At 55.0% G+C, this 15572-nt stretch overlaps 1 protein-coding gene across 1 annotated transcript in view; it reads left to right on the top strand.

Moving 5' to 3' along the window:
- Nucleotides 1–5665: 5665 nt before the first annotated feature.
- SEMA4C (semaphorin 4C) overlaps nucleotides 5666–15572 on the top strand; it is a 32508-nt gene continuing 22601 nt past the window's right edge. Inside the window, exon 1 of the mRNA XM_019660043.1 lies at nucleotides 5666–5776. Within this exon, the coding sequence (XP_019515588.1) occupies nucleotides 5681–5776 (96 nt within the window). The 5' untranslated portion in view covers nucleotides 5666–5680. The remainder of the gene's footprint in view (nucleotides 5777–15572) is intronic.

Below are 15572 nucleotides of genomic sequence, written 5' to 3'. Positions count from 1 at the left end.
ATTTCCTGATATTTTCTTGTTTGTTCAGGGCCTGTGTATGTGTACACACACACACACAAACACAAACACACACACACCAACAGCTCCTAGAGTGCCAGGACCACATGGTTTCTGTGCGCTGCTGCCCGTCAACACCTAGCAGTGTCTGACACACACAGGAACTCGGTGCACCCCCATGGGTGCATACTTGTGGAGGTTGAGTTGGCGGTGTGTGTGCAAGGGAAACATTCTCCAGGCAGAGACCTGGGGAGGGGTAGGTGAGGGAGTGGGTTGCACAGGGGCCACTTCATAGAGTTAACAGCCTGATGACAAGAGCATCTCTGTGAAGAAGGAGAACAGAGAGACCAGACAGTGTCACAGAGGGTGCCAAGCAATTAGGGGCAGGGGCAGGCAGAGATGCTGCAGTGGGACAAGACCCAGTGGTCCCAGAAGGCTCCGTAGGGCTGCCTCGTAGAGAGGCATTGGCGTGGGCCAGAGGGGGTTACCGAACCCCACAGAATACCGAGCACAGTGTCAGCAGGGTGAGGTGACAGGCCAAAGCACCAGGCTGCCAGTGGCAGGTGGGGAAGCCACCACCAGCAGTCTTTGGCAGTGACAGGAAAGACAGAGGGAGCACCAACATCATGGTCAAGTCAAGGCTTGGGATTGTGTTTTACTTTGTTTTGTTATTGGCCAGGGCCTGTGCATGGGAGAGTAAGGGGAGCGTGATGGGAGGCCAGAGAGGTGAAGTAAAGTGCTCGGGAGGAACAGTTGCTTGTCTGGGCCTGGAGGTGCCTTGCGAGGGAGGTGAGTGAACAGGCCTGTTGGGGTGCGGATGTCTCCCCCAAGGGGAGCTGACCCACCACTTGTTAGGGGCCCCACCAGGCCCATCCCCACCACACCAGTTGCCCACCATCTGCCTGTCTGCTCACGGGACCCTGGCTAAACGCATCCTGTGTGCCACTGCACCAGGAAGTGTCCTCAGATTCAGGGTGTGAGTGAGGTGGGAAGCAGGTGCTGTGACTTGATCTGCCTGAGGCAGTGGCACCCAGAGGAGCCCTGAGCTGGCCTTGAAGGAGGAGTCAGAGCTTGTGCTGCAGAGAGCCATCTGCAGGCGGGCAGCACAGCTGTGCAAGGCAGGGCCAGACTCTTGGTGGCTCGAGGGCAGGGAGGACCAGCTCAGGCCTGCCCAGGGCCCTCCCCATCTCCACAGGGAGCCCAGAGCTGCTACATGGCTGCCTCCCAGGTCTGCGGCTGCAGGCACTCCCCTTTCCAGTCTGGCTTGTCCAACGGATCCTCATGAAACACGCCTTCAAAGGGCCCCTTGGCCCCACAGCCGCCCACGTCCAGTCCACACGCCCCCTCTCCCAACTTCTCCATGCAGCCTGCCAGTATGGCCTGTTCCTTTCAGCCCTCCTTGCAGGCCATCCCAGGTGCCTCTGCACACAGCCCTGTGTGCTGTCTGGCACTGCTTCCTTTCCACCCATCATCTCCCAATGGAGCAGCAGTGGCTAACATGCCGCCTAGCACTGGCTGTGTCCCAGGTGCCATCTCAGAGCTTACCTCTTTCTCACAGAAGCCTCAGGCGGTAAGGATTCTGCTTATCGCCTCTTTCACAGATGGGGAAACCAAGGCTGGTGCAATCAGGAAACTTCTCAGGGTCACACAGTAGCAAAGCCATGGAGCTGATATTCAAGCCCAGGGGCCCTGGTTTCAGAGTCTGTGCCCTTGACCCTGCACCATCTCCCCTTCCCCACCTTTCCTCAGCTCTGTGGTGACAGCCTGGACCACACCTGCTGCTTCAAGCTACACATGCCTTGCTGGTCCCTTGAGCTTTAGTCCCGGATGGCAGATGGGAAAACAGGGACAGTCTCGTCCTCTTCCTTGATCGATGCATAAGTGCTTGATAAACCATATCAGTGGATTCATTAGGAAGGGGGGAGCAAGGAGGAGAGGATTTGGGGTGAGTTCCGGGCAGAGGTTTCTCAGGGCAATGCCTGGTTTGCTTGGCTCCCTGTCTCAGGCTGCAGTCTGCAGCCACAGGAGCAGGAGCAGGTGCTGGACAAATGGCTTTAAGGGTCATGACTTCTGTAGGTGGTCAGGACATTACAATCTCAAGGCTTGCATTTTCCAAGAGAGTCTCAGGGCCCAACTGTCTCCTGTGGTTCTTGTGAGTCCTATGACTATCCCAGAAATGGCAGGATTTTGGCCTCAGGCACCCATGTGCTCTAGACACTTCTCAGAGCCTTTAAAATTTAGCCCTAAACAGAACTCAGTCCCTCTCATGAAACAGTCCAGGGCGAGGTGGACACAGAGATCAAGAAAGAAGTAAATATTTGACATGCCAGGTGGTGATAAGTGCCATGGAGAAAAATAAAGCCAGATGAAGAGGAGAGGGAGTATCAGGAGGATGCTATTTTATAAGGCTGAGCACAGACCTGAAGGAGTCATGCCGATTTCTGGAGGAAGAAGGAATAGCAAGTGCAAAGGCCCCGGGGCAGGCAAAGCCCTCTTAGGTTGGAGAAAAAAAAACAGAAGCCAGTGTCTCTGGAGCAGAGGGCTGAGGGTGGAGCAGTAGGAGAGAAGGTCAGACAGGTAAGTGGGGACTCAACCCGCAAGAGGCTCCAAGCTGTATGGGGGCTTTGACTTTCCTGCCAAAGTGGAAGGTTTTAAGAGGAGAAACACAATTGGATTTATCAAATGCTTACAATTTACTCTGGCTACTGTACTGAGAATAGACTGTTGGGGGTGGGGAGAAAGGAGACAATTGCAGTAACTGGTAGGAGATGATGGCAGTTTGACCTGGGGAGATGGTAGCATAGGTGGTCAAAGTGGTCAGATTCGAGGTGTATTTCCCAAAGACAGCCAGTGGTCTGTGGGATGTGAGAGAAAGGACGCAAGCAGGGCTCCAAGATCTGTACATCTGGCAGGGTGGAGGAGCCCTTGACTGAGACAGGCAAGGCTCAGGTGGAACAGGTTTGGAAGGGAGTCGGAGTTTGTTTCTTGTCCCAGGACACCTCTTGCCACACAGGAGGCCTTTTTTTTTATCAAGTCATGTCTTCCTGTTTGGAGTTTGGAAAGCATGGGCTTCAAATGGCTGACGTCAAAGGGCATCGGGTTTGCATCTGCTGGGGAAAGGCTAGCTGCAGTCGTGCCCAGCTAGTCATCCGTTTGTTCATTTAATGAGTACAGATTAACCAGTACCATGTGCCAAGCTCTGTGCTGGGCTCTGGGTACACTGCAGTGAACGAAACTGCCCTCATGGGCTTACATTCTGGTGAGGGAAGGGGGCACAAATGATAATAATAACAAACATGTTAACTACACGGCAAGTTACAAGATGATAAATGCCAAGGAAGCACACAGTGCAGAGTTGGGATTGGCGAGTGTGGTGGTGTGGGCTGCAGGGAGCCAGGGAGCTGGGCCAGCCTCACTAGCAGGTGGGCCTGGGACAGGGGCTGGGAGGCGGGGAGGGGGTGGCTGTGCAGTTTCTGGTGGGAAGGCCCAGCCAGGGCACAGGTTCCAGGGAGCAGCAGGGGCCATGGAGCCTTCATACACATCCTGGCCTTCTGCCTTGGGTAAGTAAGGGCCGCAGTCAGGACTAGACGCCAGAGCCGCAGGCTGTGTGGACAGTGCCCGAGATGAAACCTAGCTGCCTCCTCTTGTGGGGCAGACTGACCGGGCCAGTGGAGACCCGCCTTCTTGGGTGATCATTTGCTTCTGGCTTGGAGCTGTCTGTCTTCAAGAGCTGAGTGGTTACAGAGCCAGCTTCCAGAAGTGGGGGCAAGGTGGGGAGATGTGCTGGCCAGGCCCTGGCCCAGCAGGGACCTGGGGGCTGGGGGGGGGGCAGCTGAGCAGGAAACCAAAGGGAGTGAGCAGTGGGAAGGCAGAGGCTTGCTGCACTGAGGGCATGAGAGGGCAACAGGGCAGCTCATTGTATGCTCCCCACCCCCCATCCCCCGCCCCCAGGGCTCCTAGCAGGGCGAGTCCAGCGGACCAGGCTGCCCACTGACCCCAGGGCTGCCTCTGCAGAGCCTGCCTGTGTGCTTGCACAGCTGTGAGCCCCAGCAGGCAGGCCTGTTTTGGAAACTACCCCCAGACTTGCAAGGCCTGTGCAAGGCAAGAGCACACTGTGGTTTGGGGAGGTCCCACATGGTGCCTCCCTTCACCCCTCCCTGCCCCCTCCTCTCCCCTTCTGAAGGGATCAGACAGGAGCCCTGGCCCAGGTCTGACTCCTAGCCCTCAACCCAGCTGCTCCTGTGGGCTGTCTAAGCCCAGGGCCACTGAGGTGCTGAGCAGGTGTCTGTGGGTGAGTCAGGGGGAGGAAGCCAGGTGTGCCAGGCAGGGCTGGGCTCGAGCGGGAAGCTGGGCTGGGGGCCCGGCCCTCGCCCCCTTGGCCACCCTGCACCTGCTACATCTGGAGTCACGTGCCTCTGGGAACTACCCTGACTCTGCTCCTTGGTTCTGTACTACCACCCCTTCCCAGGGCTCAAAAGGGCCAGGAACTGGGAGCCTGCCTGCCTGCCTGCCTGCCTGCCTGCCTGCCCCGTCCACAGGTCAGCTCCTGGGCAGCTGGATGGCCCTTGCTGGGGCTCAGCTGAGGCTGCCCAAACCAGGCCCAGGGATTGCTCACTGCAAACACCTGGCCTTATGCAGACCACAGTCGGGGGGGGGGGGGGACACTGGCCCATTTGTTAAGAGAGGATGGGCAGTTTAAATGGGCATGAGGCAGCGCAGATTAAGTGATATATCAACCTTTGTGGGGAATCCCCATTCCAACAAAATGACTGTAGAGGACATATTTGAGACAATCAGACAAAACTGAACACAGGTGTTAGATCACATAAGGAATTAATTCTTGGTAATTTTGTTGGGCAAGAGAATGGTATTGTGGTTATGTCTGGGGGTCGAGGGGGAGGAATCCTTCTCCTTTTCTGTTAGAAGCTCTTTATGAGTAAAATGATACGATGTTTTGATTTGCTTTAAAATTCTCTGGAAGGAAAATGGGGGGTTGGGGGTTGAAACAGGGCAGATGCCATGACAGTGACCTTGGCCATTGTTCCCAGTGACAGGTGTGGGGAGTCCATCCACAGCCTCTTCCTCCCTGGGGAGTTAAGCCCCACAGGAACAAGGTACATGGAAGAGGGACGCGGGAGGGTGGGCCAGCAGGTGTGGGTGGCCGCTCGCTCGGGGCAGAGGAGACCCTCTCCGCTGGCCTTGGTTCTCCTTGGCTCGTGGGCTCAGCCTCCAACTCCCACTCTTTTTTTTTTTAGCTGAGCCATCCTGCCACCTGTTGGCAGCTCAGCTCAGGCCGGGCATCGAACCGCTGTTGCTCAGAGCTCGCACTCTTGAACGAGCTCTTAACCAACTGAGCCACTCGGCCGGCCCAAGCCCCCCATTCTTCCTAGTTCTCCCCTTTAAGGGACGTTGGCCCTGTGCCAGGCCCTGTGTGCCACGTGAGTTCCTCTCCTGTGAAGAAGGTGTGTGCTTACCTGCATTTGACAGCAGGACACTCAGCTCCCCAGTGAGAGGTGGATCCACTCTGGAAGCCTGCGCTCTGGCCCACCACTGCCAGCAGAGGCCTCCAGGCCCAGAGCCCCCGAAGTGTCCCCAGCACTCGGCTGCCACCCCCATGAATGACATGAATGACGGCCTCCCTTCTCCTCCCCAGCTGTTAGCGTTCAGCGGGTCCCTGGGCCGCATGAGGCCATCATCCTTTGAGCAGCACCTGGGCTCTGATACCTTGCCACCCTGCCAGGAGCAACAGCCAAAGGCCAGTGCTGAGCTAGACTGCAAGGTGAGCACCCAGCACCTGTCTGCCTCCTCAGGTGCCACACCTGGGGAGCTGGGAAGGCAGGGCTGCACACACCTCGCCTCTATGGGCTCTGTGGGGACTGAGACCAGCGAGCTGCCTTCTTCTGGTGAGCAGGTGCTCCCGGTTGGTCGCAACGAGTGCCTTCCCCCAGGCCACGCACAGTGGGGCTCCATGTGCATAGGTGTCGGGCCTGCTCTGGGTTTTGCTGCATCCTGTACTGTCTGGCACGGCTCTGTTGGCTGTGGGTGTGTCATGTGTCTTACAGCACCGTTCAGAGAGGATGCAGGAGCAGAATTACTTGTGAGGGGAGTGGGGTGAGAAGTGAAGCGAGGGAAATGTCCAGATGGGAGAGGCACCCTGTTCTCCAAGGGCAGAGCTGGGACCAACCTCCCTGTCCTTCCTCAGCATGGTTGTCACTGAGCCTGAGTCCTTGGCCTCCCCTAGTTCTTCCTTACTGACTTTCCAGAGAGCCATGCGTAAGCGGGAGTTAGAGCAGCCAAGCTCCCCAGGGCCAGCAGCTGTTGGATTTGGTATAGTGAAGACTGTGTCCCCTGGGGTGACCAGCAAGGAGGGGTGGATATGGGGGCTTCAGGCTGGGATTGGCAAGCCTGGCTCCTAAGGAGCTGGGTGCATCTTAGTGAGTCCCCAGCCCTGCAGGCTCGAGATGAGGAATACAGATAGGCATCTTCCTAATTTAGGAAGGTGGTGATTCCAGAAGCTCACTCCAAAGGTGGGTGTTTACAACCCAGAAGTCCAGCCTTTAGGCATCATCCTGCAAATCAGATAAATGAATTAATTACTTAATGAACACAAACGGGCCATTAAGAAGATAGGAGAATCCCCAGGCATGTGTGTTCTCTTCTGGAATGTGGGGAAGGTTGTCTTGGCTGTGCAGCTGGCTCCCAGGAGCTTGTGAGCATCCCGTGTCCTGTTCTCCTGTGCCAACGACGTCCCAGGAAACTGGACCTGGTTATGGAGGCTGAGTCGGGCGTTCCAGTGTGGTGGTCTGTCTGCACAGGGCACTGGGCAGGCCTCAGGCCTGGGCTGGGGGAAGGAAGAAAGAGGGAGGAGGAAGGGGAGTGGTAAGAGGGAAAGGAGGGGCTGTGTCTGCTCTGGCCACATGAAGAGTATGACCTCTAGCACCTCAGGGCCATTCCTATGATCTCACCTAGTGGGCTGAAGGTGTCCTTTTATTTTGAGGACTGTTCTCACACATGTAAAGGAGGTTGTGAAGCGTCCCCCTGGTCAGCTGCCATATTGGAAATGACCAGTTTGGCCTGGAAACATGGAGGGGCTGGCATGTTTCAGCAGTGTGCTTCAACAATGTGGGGTGTGCTGGTCCTGGGCAGTGCAAGAGGCATGGGAAGCTCTCAGCTGCCCTTGGGGCAGCCCAAGTCCACCTGGGGTTGATCCTGGCCTGAGAGGGCGGTGGCCCAGAGCAGAGTAGAAAAGGGGAGCAGGCGGGGCTGGTGGGGGCACTGCACAGAAATGTGACGTGTTCTGTCGCCCTGGCCCTGGCGAGTTCTGTTCTGACTAGGAGGGGCCAGGCGGGGCAGGTGACTGAGTCCCCCCACAGCCCAGCCGGCTCCCACCTCTGCCGACTGACTCCTCATTAGGCTGCAGCACTGTTTCATCTTCAAAGCTGATCAAGCTGCTTAGCAGCCAAAGAGTGGAGGCATCAGCTGCCCTGTTTACAGGGAGTAGTGGTGGGCCTGGCTGAGCCTTTTATCCCCAGAGCTCAAAGGCTTTGCCTTCCTTCTTGAGATGCAATGGTGAAACCAAGGCCAGAGTGAGGTTGGCCCCAGGTGACGCAGCCTGGGGGAAACGGGGATAGGCTTTTCCAGCCCTGGGGCCCCCTCTACCAGGCCCTGCTCACTCATGTCTGGGAGATTTCCTGCCTGAGAGAGACTGCTCTATGGGTCCCAGCCCTCCTCCAACCCAGCATATAAACACTTTTGCCAGGCCCCACTCCCAGCCTCCCCACCTCCTCTCTCTGCCTGGGGCCTGGGCCTGTCTCCTGCTCTCTTGCAAGCTTCCAGCCTCCCCCTGAGGCTGGGAGAGCTGCTGTCTGCTGTCCAAGACATGACTTTCTCTCCTCACTATCCCGTAGCTTTGGAGGTACCCCTTGTCATGTCCCCAGCTAGACCGTGGGCACAGGTAGTGTCTCCCAGCATCACACAGTATGTTTGGCATTAGATGAGGGAATGAACCAGTGAACGCCGCAACTTTAACTCCTCTCTCTCTCTGAACTCTGTTCCATTCTGGAAGTCCTGCCCCTCTGGAGACCTTCCTCCCTCTGCAGACCCTCTGACCAGCCTCTTCCTATCAGCCCCCTCTTCTCTAATATCCTCATGTCCTGGGGGCCCTGAGGCTTTGTAGCCTGGGTTTTTCCTGTGAGGCGCTTGGCTTCAGAAGTGTCACCTGCTTCTGAGAGAACCAATCACTGCACATTGTGCGTAATTATAAGCTTATATATATAAGGAACCTATAAGTGAGGTTCCTATCTGGGAAAACTAACCACCAATTGCCACAAAAGAGACAGCCTGCTCCTGGGACAGGTTGGGGAGCCAGAGGGGAGGCCCTAGGCAGGTCCTGTACTGTCTGTTTGTCCTGGCTGGGTCAGAGCCACCAAGTGTCTTATCAGATCGCGGCAGGGCTTGTGCCTTGTGCCAGTATGGGAATGCTGCTTCTTATTTTTTTAGTTTTAGGTGTACAAAACAATGCAATAGTTATACTTTTCACCCCTCACAAAGTGACCACCCAATTAGCCACCCCCTCCCCCATATCATATATACCTATCACAATTTCATCGACTCCACTCCCCGCACTGTACTCTACATCCCACAACCACATATAAATCAAATCTTAATTTACATACAATATTATTCAACAGCAGCTTCAGATGTACAGTGCAGTGGTCAGGCCTCTACACCGTCCATGAAGTGGTCTCCCTAGCAAGACATGAGTCCATCTGACCCCCTAAAAAATATTTACAACATTATCGATTATATTCCCCAAACTGTCTTTCATATCCCTGTGGCAATGTTGTCTAGTCCCTTCCCCTTCTCCCTCATCCCCACCCCCCTCCCATCTAGCAACCATCAGTTTTTCCTCTATGTCTCTGAGACTATTTCTGTTTACAACACTCGTTTATTCAGTTCTTTAGATTCCACATATAAATGAGATCGTATGGTATTTGCCTTTCTCTGACTGACTTATTTCACTTAGCATGATGTTCTCTAGGTCCATCCATATCATCGCAAATGGTACGATTTCATGGGAATGCTGCTTCTTAACGGACTCAGGACTCATTAGAATACTTGCAGCATTTTCAAGTGTTTTGGGATAAAGAAATGGTTGCCCAGCCCCTTGCTGGTGTGTGGGTCAGATTATTTCGAAGAAAACAATGAAAGCCCAGTAAACTCAGGAAGAGTTTGTTACCGCCCCCTCTCCTGCTTAAAGAGATTCAGGTAGAAAAAACTGCTTCAGGAAGGGAAACTTAACACGTTCTCCTCAGCACATATGAATGGCAGTGTGTGGAAGACCACGAGCATCCAAGCAAAAATCTGCTCCCTCGGTTCCCCTCTATGTCCCACTGTTTCTGGGTGGCCCAGCAAGAATTTATTTACCAAACGTTTGCTCTTTCTCATCTACCGATGAATTGCCTGCTTCCCCCTTCTGAGTCCCAAATGACATATATACCTCAGTTTACCTCACTGTCTTTGTAATGTTTGTGTTAATGTGACTCTCCCGTGTGTAAATATTAAGATCTGATGTTCTCCTCTTAGTCTGCTGTATGTCTTTTGAATTATTCGACCAGTCAGAAGAACTAAAAGGGTAAGAGGAAAGTGTCCCCAGCCCCAACAGTGGCTACTGGTGGCCTTGTGCTTGCCTGGTTTGAGAAGGGCTCTCCCAGAGGAGAAGACAGGTCCGAGTGAAGCATAAGGTGAGGGTGGGGGTGGGAGTGGGGGTGGATGAGTGGGGTGAGGTGTCTTAATGTAGGAGTACACTCAGAGTTGGCCTCCAGGTGCTTCCCTCTGGCCCCCAGGTACCAATTCTGTGAGAGAAGGGACTCTCCGGTTTCCCCGTGAGGCTGTCCTTTTGGCCCCGTGCAGATCAATGTCTGCGTATGACTCAATTTGGCACTGTCTCCTCAGCCTTCCAACCCAAAACCAGGGCTTCCTGGGACTTTTTGGGTTATTTTTGTTGTTGTTGACTCACGCAAACTGAAAGAAAAGTCCAAACCTGTAGAGAATTTTTCATGAGTTCATTTGAGCCAAACCTACCACGATTGCCTGGAGACAGAATCTCAATGGATTGAGAAAATGCCCCAGAGAATGGCAGCTTATTTTACATATTAGAATCAAAGGAGGAGACTAAGGAGGGTTACATGGAATCCATGGGTGGTAGGTGAAGTGGACAGGAGAAAGCAAAGTGGGGAAATCTCTGGGATTTGGACAAAAAGTAAAAAGGAGAGATACATACTTTTAGTTGATGGGTGCAGGATAGTTAATAGTTAACAATGACAGCACAGAGAGATGGTATGCAGGGAACAAGATAACAATGAGGGGCTCTGGTGCCCAAGGTTGTGCCCTGAGGGGTCTGGAAAAAGAGATTACTCTAACATTCCAAGGGATGTTATCTTAGATGCAAAAATCCAATAGACAGGGTTACGTAAGGTAAAGATTGAGCTCTGTCAAGGAAGCTACATGCCTAGGAAGTGCCTACCTGCCATGACCCACTTTTAGTTAGGAATTTTTATGTTCAGACCACCCTATGCGGTTATTTAGGTCTCTGAGTTTGTAGGGCCCTCCATGCTGGCCTCCCCTGACCTTGTCAGGTTCAGCATGTGGCCCCTTTTTCTCCACGATGTGTTGGGCCAGATTCTGTCCAGTTGTGTCCTGGCCGAGCTCAGAGTCCTGGCCTGCTCATTTTTAGTGAGGTCATTGACACACTGGCCTTGCTGAACCTCAGTCGCCTTCTGTGCCCCATCCTCCCACACTTCCTGTGTCTGGCAGTCTCTCCCCAGGATGTGGCTATAGAGTGCTACAGGGAAGGGATTTCTGGTTCCGTCTTTTCCCCTAGGGATATGGAAGTACACAAAACCAGAATCTTTATGGTGGGGTGGGAGTTTTCTCCAGTTTGGTTCAATTTGGGGACTTTGAGGAAGCTGAAAGAAAACAAAGGTCCACAAAGGGGAAGTCCAGAGTCGGGGTGGGGGTGGAAGGCTGCACCAAGGCACCAGGAGCTGGCTCCTGTCTCCTGGGCTCATCTTCCTCGCAGTCTGATGAAGTCCCCCTGGGACAGACAGCCTGGGGCCCACTGAGGGTTCTGCACATGTGGTGGTTCCTGTCCCCCAAAGGCCACACCTTCAGTTGGAGCCTGGCTGACTGCAGGCAGTTCCACTCAGCCTGCTGACCACGCCCACTGCCTGGGTCCGCTCTGTGCTTGGGGACTGTCTGCCTGTTGATGGCAGAAATGCTTGTGTAAAGAGTTGCTGTTGGAGGTAGGCATGCTGTGAGCCTGGGCCGAGCTCTGGGCAGGCCCATCCTGCTGCATGTCTCTTGAGTGCCCACACTCCTGGGGTCTCCACACGTCCTCTGCTGAGGGCGTGGGCCTGCCATGCCTGTGTCTATGTGTGCACCAGTTCCTATATCTTTGTGGTGTGCCCCTGTAGTAATAGAGCTGACAAACAAGTTTTACCACTTTGCTCCTGCTGCTGGATGGGATGGCAGCCGGCCTGTCCTGTGTCAGGTGACCCAGCCAAGAGCACCTGAAGTGACTGGGGTAGGTTTGGGTGGCTGTGGGACAGAGTAGGGAGGACACGCGGCTCCTGGCAGCTCTGTGCCTACCCCTGCACTCTCCCACTGGCTCTAGAGGACACCAGCAAGGGGACAGGTACTCCCTAGGGCTTGGCTTGAGCACAGGCCTGGTTCCTGTATCACCCAGGACGGGTGCGGGGGCAGGGGGATCTCTGTCTCCTTACACTCTGCTTTCTCACCTGCAAGGTCCATCCTTTCTTTCCTGCAACTCAGAGAGAGCCGTGACCCTCAGGTTTGGGGACCCCAGTCAGGCCAAGACCAGGAAGGTGGGGAACAAACTAACTGGTTTTGAGGAACGGAAACTAGATATTCATGGGATTCGTGAGTCCCTCCTCTGGCTGGTCAGTGGTGGATTCTTCTTACTTCCTCCACAGTGAGGAATATCAGACATCTTTTGGAACCAGCCTCAAAGAATTGACCTCTGGGAAGCTGGCTGTGAGGGGACATCATGTACTGGCCGCACTTTATATCCACCTAAGTGACCGCTGAGCTTCTTCAGAATGGGTCTTTCTGAACATCTGAAGCCACACAGGCCATGGTGCAGGCCAGCTTTGTTTGGGTCCCAGGCATTCTGGCTTCTTTGCAAGTGTGTGAGCAGGGCTTGAAATGACAAAGTTCAGCTGGGGGGCCGGATGGGCTTCTTCAGGCAGCTTGCCCAGGCCCAGGGGTCCTGAGGACCCTTCAGTGGTCCCTCCCCAGGGCCTAGTCCTTACCCTGTGTGGTGACTCCTCTGTTTATGACCTAACATCCTACCTCAGCCTCTTCGTCTGGCAAGTCCTCCTGGACGACTCTGTGACTGTCTTCCCCCTGTTCCTACTCAGGAAAAGTGACCCTCGGTGCCCATCACGTCATATTTGAATCCTGCCATCCAAGGCCTCATCAGCTGGCCCCCTTCATCCATGTGCTTCCCTCCTGAGAAGCAAGCCACACCTCTTGATTCCAGGCAGTAGTTGTCTTTCCCAGAAACACCCATTCTCAGGCCTGTGGCTTTGCTCCTGCTGCCCTTCCCCCAGCATTGCCTGGCCTGTCCCTCGTGCCCTGAGCTCCTGTGGTCTCACAGTCTGTCCACTTAACCTGTGGCTTGTCCTCACGTTGCTTCACACACCTGAACAGCACCGCCATCAAGGACCGGCTCAGAGTCTGTCTCAACCGCATCTGCCACGGACCCGTTAAAATGCCCGCTTTGAGCAGGTGCGGCCTGCAGGAGGGACCCTTCCCCCTCCCAGGCCTGAGCCAGTGGGTAGAAGTAGTGTCTTCTCAGTGCTGCATCTAAGCATCTTGGGCTCAGCTCCACCAGACACCTGATGGGGCCAGGTGGAGTGTGTGAGGCCCCTTACCCTCTGTCCTGCGTCTGCAGGAGCAGTTGTCAGGTGGGCCCTGGCCCTCTCACCTGCTCTCTGCTCACTTCCTGTCTTTACCAGGACTCTCTAGTGACAGAAATGCAAACATACATCCTGAAAGGTCACGGGACAGCCCCTCTGACTCAGCTGGACGAGGCTGAGCAGTACCGTGAAGCCCCGCGCTGCTCTCTGCACCCCTCAGCTCTGCCCTCTGGTGCATTCCCAGGCAGTCATTCCCTGCTGGTTCTGGAAACTCGGGGCTCGCATCCTTCCCCTAACAACCCCACCCAGAAGGAGAGAAAGAGCTTCTGTCCTGGGCTCCTAACCAGAGTCCCAGAGTTGAGTCTCAGTGGTTTGGCGTGGGTCATGTGCCCACCTCTAAGCCAATCACATAGCCAGGTATGCAGGGATCAGCCAGCCTGTGTCATGTGTCTCCCCTGGAGTCAGGGCTAAAGTTCCCCCTGTGTAGCAACTTGCCTGGGTGTCGAGGACCGGAGGTGGGGACACTCTGGCAAAGGAAGGGGCAGAATCCTGGGCACTCGGAAACCTTAGACGTCCATGGCATCCTTCTGGTCTTCAGCCATCGGCACTGGCCATATGCTCTGTTATCCTTGGGAAGGATAAGAGGGCAGGGCCTCCCAGGCTCCGGCTGTACCCACACGCCAGGAGACAACTCAGTGAGTGAGAAAGAGAAGAAAGAGAAGGGAAGAAGTTACTACAACTCCTGGAGGATGCCCATGCCATGCAGGTTTCAGTAACTCCTCTAGCACAGGCATCCACATACTGATGTGCACGTACACACCACTCATGGACGCGCAAATGTGCATGGACAACCTTGTTCCTCTTGGGCAGCCGGCAGAGCTGGGTTTCCGGCCCACATTCCCCTGGGGTCAGGGTCTCTAGTCCCAACTGGAGAAGCAGGAAGAGCCAGCCAACCCCACCTGTCATCTCCGCCACCCTCACCCTCCACAGCCAGCAGGAAGCCAGAAAGGAAGGGTGGGCTGGGTGGGAGTGCTCTAGGAAGGGTTCGCCTACAGCCCCTGTGCTCCTCCCACCAGCAGACAGAGCAGTGGGTCCGCTGTCCAAGATAGTGTCCCTGCAGCAGACCCATAGACACAGAAGCCCTCAGCCTTACTGCTTTTATCCCAGCTCCATCTCTCTCCCACCCTGGCTGCTATTTCATAGCCTCCAGTCCCTCCCCTGTCCTCAGTACCAAGAGCAGGGCCAGGGGCTGCTCAGGGCCCCGGCCAGAGTTCGAGATGGAGCCAAAGAGAATCCCCCCTCTGTCTCTTCTAAGCGCATGCAAGGTTTTGGGTCTCTGAACTGATGTGCTCTGGGCAGCTAGGAGTACAGGTGAGGGCTCCTCTTGTCAGGTACCTGAGGAAGTGGACACACGCTGGGCTGGCCTCCCAGGCTCTAGCAGCCTCAGCAGACACCCAGCCTCTTTGCCCAGCTGGGGCCCTGGGAGCAACTTTCCAGGCGTGCCAATTCACAACAGCTGGGCCGGAAGTCCTGTTCCTGTCCAGATGCTGCCAGCCTGTCTCCCATCAGCCTCCATTGGCCTCATTTATGCTCCATGTTTAGGCCTATACCCACCCCCACGTCTGAACAGGCACTTTCATTTACAGAGCTGAGTGTCCGGCCTCACAAGCCCCAGGGTGTCTGGCAGGCCCTGCCTGTGATGTCTGTTCTCTAGCCTCTCTGCCATGTGCCTTCAGGGACCCTGGGCTAGGAAGAGGTGGTGTGTCACCATATCTTCTCATTTCCCAGCCATCAATCATATGTCCTCCTCATTTCCTTCTTGTGAGGACTTATGGCCGATGACCTGTCTTGGTCAGAATCAATTCCAAACTCAGCTTTCCTTTGGGCACATCCCTCTCTGCTTACTGCTGTCATGATGGCCCAAGCCGAGGTCAGGGGTTTGACCTTGGAGCAGGAGCAGCATGCCAAGGGGAGCATATCATGCGGTTGGCTGGTGGGGGCAGGGAAGAGATGGCAACCTAGCGATGATGGCAGGCCAAACTGCAGGATGGGTGCAGGAGGAGGTCACCTGGGAAAAATGCATTCTCCCTTATCTTGTTTTTATGGACACACCAGCCAGAGGACTGTGGCTCCCTCACTGCTGAGACTCTTGGCCTGGGGCCTTCAAGTAGCCTGCCTCCGAATTACTCATTACTAATTGTTGTTTGCCGGCCTGTAGTGGAGGACCTAGACCATAGGCCCTGGGGGCTCAGGCTCTGCTGCTTCCCTTCCCAGGGGGCAGCCTCAGCTCTCTGTGTCAGGCCTCTCACAGGCCCTTGGGCCCTTGCTGTGCCCAGCATTAGGGGTTTGTTCTTTCTGAAGGGGGATCTCACACCCACACGCACACCACTGTCCACCTTAAGGGAGAGAGCACAGACATCTGCTTCAGGCCTAACCCTTGCTGGAGATGCTCGTGCAGCCGGGGGACCTCTCCAAGCTCCATGTCTGCTAGAAGTGAGGATGACCAACCCCCTCTGTGAGCCTCTTGGCTTAGAGCACTGTGAAGTGGGGTTATTGGTTTCAGTTTGATTTTTAAAGAAAAGCGAGAGGGAGAGAGAGAGAGAGAGAGAGAGAGAGAGAGAGAGAGAGACGGCG

The sequence above is a fragment of the Hipposideros armiger genome, unplaced genomic scaffold (genome assembly GCF_001890085.2).
Source record: "Hipposideros armiger isolate ML-2016 unplaced genomic scaffold, ASM189008v1 scaffold_310, whole genome shotgun sequence".
Lineage (NCBI taxonomy): Eukaryota > Metazoa > Chordata > Mammalia > Chiroptera > Hipposideridae > Hipposideros > Hipposideros armiger.
This window is presented reverse-complemented; position numbering and strand designations above follow the sequence as displayed.